At 48.3% G+C, this 6000-nt stretch overlaps 1 protein-coding gene across 3 annotated transcripts in view; it reads left to right on the top strand.

Annotated features, from left to right (window-relative positions):
• The first annotated feature begins 727 nt into the window (after nucleotides 1–727).
• Nucleotides 728–6000, top strand: part of sting1 (stimulator of interferon response cGAMP interactor 1) — a 55517-nt gene continuing 50244 nt past the window's right edge. Inside the window, exon 1 of one of the 3 annotated variants that reach the window (XM_038795658.1) lies at nucleotides 728–1012. Coding sequence is in view for 1 of the 3 variants with exons in the window: in XM_038795657.1 (XP_038651585.1) it covers nucleotides 1076–1087 (12 nt within the window). In the remaining 2 variants the exon portion in view is untranslated. Of the gene's footprint in view, nucleotides 1013–1060; nucleotides 1088–1331; nucleotides 1433–6000 lie in introns of those variants that run through there. The other 2 variants (XM_038795657.1, XM_038795659.1) reach the window with 2 other exon arrangements.

Below are 6000 nucleotides of genomic sequence, written 5' to 3'. Positions count from 1 at the left end.
CAAAGATTCCTCCTCAGAAATCCAAGAACCCTGTTTGCTTCAGGGTGTTCTCCGCTGTGTTTGGGAATCTCCCCTGAAGATTGTTTTAAGGATGAAACCCAGGGCATGATTGCAAGAATGTTATCATAAAGCTTTACACTATCCAGTTGGGGAATCACTTCTGGTGGTGGTGCACGTGACAAAATATATTTCTTTGGCATTGCCATTGGTCCAGCCATTTTGGCCATCAGTTATGAATGGCAGTGCCATGAAACGTGGAAGCAAACTGGAAAGAAAAAACAATTGTCAGCGTGACCATATCCTGCTCAAATTGGCAAACATGCCTTCCCACAGTAATCTCTGTGCACCCAGACATTCATGTTGGTGAAGCAGTCATTTGCTGCAGGGCAGGAAGAAAGTGCAACTGAAAGTTAATCGGAAATAATGAAAGAGGGGGAAAAAATCCCCCCTCGACAAAGATACCAACCTGTTGCGTGAAACAAAGTTTCAAACTTTAAGGATGTGTCAGAGAACCGGAATTTTACACTCATTTTACTCGAGAAAACCATACAAAATCTTCTGACTAAAACTTCAGATTTTTTTTTTAAAAAGCAACATTTGTAAAGGAAGAGAAATATCTCCCTCGGAGCTGGGGGTCCCCAGAGAAATCCCCACGTGTATATCCCCAAACATACCCCCCCCCCGCCGCCCATTAAACCGTCAGTCGGTGCTGCTGAGTTTTAGTTTTCAGCCGGAGGGGAAGGCAAAGCTACTTCACTTCACAGGCACAGGATGCTTCTGGGCGCCCTGTGCTCCCACCCGGGCAGCAAAAGCGAAACTTGCCTCAGTCGTTTCTCGGTTTCCTATTCCACGGGGTGGGAGTGTGCGGTTTCTTATTTCCGATAAATCGGGCCGGTGGGGGCAGACCGAGCAGAGGAGTGCAGTGCCGGAGTTGCTGGAGGATCTTCACCGTCTCTCTCTCTCTCATCCACTCACTCAGCCCGGGGAGCCTTCCAACAGCGCTGACTGCAAGGTGAGCACTACACACTCAGCTCCACATCTGCTTCATGCAGATTGTCTTACCTTGAACCTTCTGATGGCAATACAGGTTCTCCCACTTGCAAGAGGCTTCGAATTATTTGATGCTATATATATATATATATATGTGTGTGTGTGTGTGTATATATATACATACACAGACACACATATATATGCAGGGATCTGACAGCAGTCGGCAGGGGTTGCGACTTGGCGCCCCGAATTCCCATCGTGGCTCACTTGCATTGACAAGTTTTAGACCGAGTAGATTTGCGCAAAGTTATAACAGGACAAATGCTTATTGCATGGCGCGTGTTACAATGGGCAGACACGAAACCCGTGTGAGCTGCATTGACGGTGCTCGGTGGCAGATGTTACGGAGGGAGAATTCATTGCTGAGTTTGCAAATCCGCAGGTGACGGAAATATTCCGCAGATCTGGCAGTGTCTGTGCGAGACGAACGCACAGTTCCTGTTTCACCAGAACTGGGGCCAAGTGTCGAGATGCGATGGGGTTTGAGCAAGTGAAAGGAGAAGGGGGACGGTAAAGAAACAAAAGGCAGGCCTGGAGGAAGCGTGCATGGCGGGATTTATGTAACTGCTATCCAAAAGCCAAAAAAAAGGGAGGGAAAGAAGAGAGAAGTAATGCAGCAAAGATAAAGGAAACAACGGGCAGGATTCTCCGCTGCCAGACACCGAAATGGTATTCGGCGATCGGGTGGAGAATACCGTTTTACCGGTGCCATTTTCTGGATGTTTCGCCCCCACCAAATCGGCGTTATCTGGGAGTACGCCGTACGCCGTTAAGATGGCATCAGCTCGTTGCTTTGACGCCTTCCCCTGATGCTCCGAACCCGATTTCCCGACTGCGCGGTCGCATGTGGTCTGAGTTTTCGTAAACTCGGCTTAGTAGCTGTGGACTGTGTCCAACGCTGCCATAGTTTGGGGGGGGGGGGGGGGGGGGGCGTGCTCCTGACGGGGGCATCAATAAGAACTGGAGGGACTGGTGAGGGGTGATCTGGGGATAGTGGGGGGGGGGGGGGGGGGGTTCAGGGGGACACTATTTGGCAGGCTGGGTCCGTATGTGGCTGACGCCATTCTGTATGGCGCGACTGTTGCAGGTTGTTGGCATGGGCGTGAGCGACCACGGACCCGGCAATTCTCCGCCCGTTTATATGGGACTATAGGGAGTTTTACATGGTGCGGCTGCTGGCCCCCCACCGGGCGGAGCAATAGTCCGGGGGCGGCCCCGACTTTTTCATTGTAAAACTGGACACATCCTTCGGACATCGCCTCAAAATTGGAGAATCCTGCCCAACGTGTGGGCAGAGGTTACAATGTAAAATTGTTAAACCCATTGATTTCAGAAGGCTGTCAAATGCCCAGTCGAAAGATGAGATGCCATCCTTCGAGCTTGCTTTGAACTTCGTTGGGAGACTGAGGACTGAGATGCCAAAGTGGGAGCAAGGTGGAGAACTCAAATGACAGACAGCTGGAAGCTCTTGGTCACACTTACGGACTGAGCAGGGCTGTTACCCAGTCTCTACTCGGTCTCCCCAACGTAGAGGAGCAAGTAAATCACTTTTTTGCTTGGAAGGAGCTCGTGTAGCATTGGATGGTGAAATTGGAGAAGACAAAAAAGCAGGCATTGCATCTCCTGCACTTGCATAGCAAGATGCCAAGGCAATGAGAAGAACTTTTAAGCGTGATTAAGAAATGGACCAGCATGTTAGGGAGGGAATGGGGCAATGCTGAAAGGGGAGGGAAAGTGAAGTTGTGTTTGGTAATAGAATCACAGGAGAAATGGTGGAAATAGTTCAGGATGATCTGTTGAAGACAGAGACTGATCAGGTGGAAGGTGAGGACAATGGGACCCTATCATTGTTCTGGGAAAGAGCTGAAGGGGCAAAAGTTGAAGTGGAAATGGAAAATACATGGTGAAGGTCAACCATGATGGGAGGAGGAGTCTTTGTTTGAGGACAAAGGATGTCAAATTGGAAGTGCTTGTACTGAAGATTGAATCATCAGAACAAATTCAATAAAAACAGAGAAACTGGGAGAGTGGAATGGAGTTCTCACAAAAAGTGAAGTGCTTTTACTGGTAAAGGGTCTCATGTCATTATTTGAAGAAGAACAAGGACGCTGGGAGTTCTGGTGGCTTATTTAATGTTTACCCCTCAATCAACATCTGAAACTCAGTTACCTCAAACTGGTTATTGTTTTATGGCTGTTTTGGGATCTTTCTGTGCTCTGAAGTGCCATCTCAAACAATGCACTCTTGTATCTGGGGTTGAATTTCTTTTGCCAATCTTCCGTCCACTTTGCAAGCTTGTGTTTGTCATTCTGCAGCCTTCCAGATTACTAACTATAGCCCCCAACTTGGTACCACCTTGAAAATCCAATACCATAGCTCCAATCCTTAACTCCATTTTAAAAAAGTTTTAATTCTCATACGTGGCATGCTAGAAATAGGTGACTCATATCTCGGTTGTGCACCACAGTTGTAATGAAAAAGAAACTACTGTAAGCAGAGGAATGTGTAGTGCTCAGTCTAGTCTAGTGGTTATATTAATAAACCCAATGCAATAGCCATTTGTGAAAAAAAACTTTATACATTTTATATAGCATCTTACACAAGCTCAGAATTTTCCAAATGCCGCACATGCCACGATGGCTTTGAAGCGTATTTGGTCACAGTTGGAATGAAAGTAAAGATTGCAGGTCTTCATGCAACTATAGAGTTTTAATTGACATTCTTTATCAATAGCTCATAGCAATGCCTTTACAAGAAGACGTTTATAAAAATTCATTCATGCATCACTTGCAAAGCCAACATTATTTCTCTCGAGAAGGTCATGATGAGCTGCCTTCTTGAACCCCAGCAGTCATGTTGTATCGGTATATCCGTAGTGCTCTCAGGGTTAGGAAGGGAGTTCCAGAAAGGATAGCAATGTATTTCCAAGTTAGGATGGTTTGTGGTTTGGAAAATAACTTGCATTGAAACTGCTGTCATTGGAGCTTTGGAGGGTGCAGGAGTGCAGGGCAGGTAAGTAGGGGCCTGTGGGAAGTAGGAGGGGTGTTGGGTGGGGGTCTTGGAAGAAGGGACTTGCTGTAAGGGGTCTGGGGGGGGGGGGGTGCCTGAGGAGGGGGGACCCCAAGGAACCCCATAGCGGGGCATCCTCACTTGTGGGATGTGGGGCAGTGCCCATTTTTGTGGGGGACCCACAAGCTCACTTAAAGATCAGGACACCCTTTCAAAACGGCGGCGTGATCTTTGAGATCAGTTTCCCATTCTAAGTGTGGGCTAAACTGGTGAGAAACTCACTAGGGCCCAAAAAAAGTGACTAAATGAAATTGAATAGTGGTGGGGAACTCGCTGGCAGAGCGGGCAGGAAACGCCCTGAAAAACCCGGCACAAATTAACTTCAAAATGTTGGGGGAGAATTGTACCCAGAATAAACTGTGGAATGTGCGGATCAATCACCAAATTGAGTTCCAGTAAAGTGTGGGGTGGTTTCCTTGAGCAGAATTGTGCAATCTCCCTTCATAAATGTAAGATGATATATAAGATATGTAAGATATATAAGATATGTAAGATAAATGTAAGGGCAGCACGGTAGCATGGTGGTTAGCATAAATGCTTCACAGCTCCAGGGTCCCAGGTTCGATTCCCGGCTGGGTCACTGTCTGCACGTCCTCCCCGTGTGTGCGTGGGTTTCCTCCGGGTGCTCCGGTTTCCTCCCACAGTCCAAAGATGTGCGGGTTAGGTGGATTGGCCATGCTAAATTGCCCGTAGTGTCCTAAAAGTAAGGTTAAGGGGGAGAGTTGTTGGGTTACGGGTATAGGGTGGATACGTGGGTTTGAATAGGGTGATCATGGCTCGGCACAACATCGAGGGCCGAAGGGCCTGTTCTGCGCTGTACTGTTCTATGTTCTATGATCCCTCTGGTTTCATTACACTAAATCGTAATGCAACACCTATCCCATTCTTAGGTTTGTCGTGAAGAACCTCAAACAGGATTTATCCCACGACCGACTTTCCGTTCCCGATCTCCTTTTTTCACATTTACACCCACCAACAATAAACAATAATCAGTAACAAATGCAGTGTCAATCCCCATATCATTAACAACAATCCCATCCTCCCACTAAACCCCCAAACAGCAGCCCACATGTTAACATAAACAAATAACAAAAAGGAATCTGGAATCACCCATAGTCACCATTAACACAGACAGTCCCCCTCCCCCCCAACCCTCCCAACGCCCTCCCCCCCCCCCAATGTTCAATGTAATCCAATTCTCGAAAATGCATAATGAATAACGCCCATGAATTGTAGAACCCCTCCATCCTTCCCCTCAGTTCAAGTTTGACCTTCTCAAGAGTCAAGAATTTCCGCAGATCCACCCCCCGCCACGCCAGGGCGCAGGATGGAGAGGTTGATCTCCATCCCAACCGGATCCGCCTTCAGGCGATCAATGAGACGAAGGCTATGACATCTGCCTCTGAACCCGTTTCCAACCCCGGCTGATGTGACACCCCGAATATTGCCTCCCGAGGGCCCGGGTCCAGTTTCACGTGCAACACTTTAAAGATTACCCGAAAAACCTCCTTCCAGTAATCCTCTTTGGACAGGACCAAAACATATGACCGAGGTTTGCAGCAACCCCCCCCCCCCCCCCCCCCCCCGGCAATGTTCACACACATCCTCTGCACTCCATCAAAGAGCCGGCTCATCCTCGCCCTCGTGAGGTGAGCTCTATATACCACCTTCAGCTGTATCAGCCCCAACCTTGCGCATGAGGTGAAGGCATTCAACCTCTGGAGTACCTCACACCAGAACCCATCCTCCATACCCTCTCCCAACTCTTTCTCCCACTTTGCCTTAATCCCATCCAGCGGTGCCTTTTCCTCTTCCAAAATAGCCCCATAAACCGCCGACAGTACCCCATTCTCCAGTCCCCCTGTCGTCAGCGCCTCCTCC

Source organism: Scyliorhinus canicula, chromosome 4 (genome assembly GCF_902713615.1).
Source record: "Scyliorhinus canicula chromosome 4, sScyCan1.1, whole genome shotgun sequence".
Classification (NCBI taxonomy): domain Eukaryota; kingdom Metazoa; phylum Chordata; class Chondrichthyes; order Carcharhiniformes; family Scyliorhinidae; genus Scyliorhinus; species Scyliorhinus canicula.
Note: the sequence above shows the minus strand (reverse complement) of the source record. Positions and strands in the feature narration are given on the sequence as shown.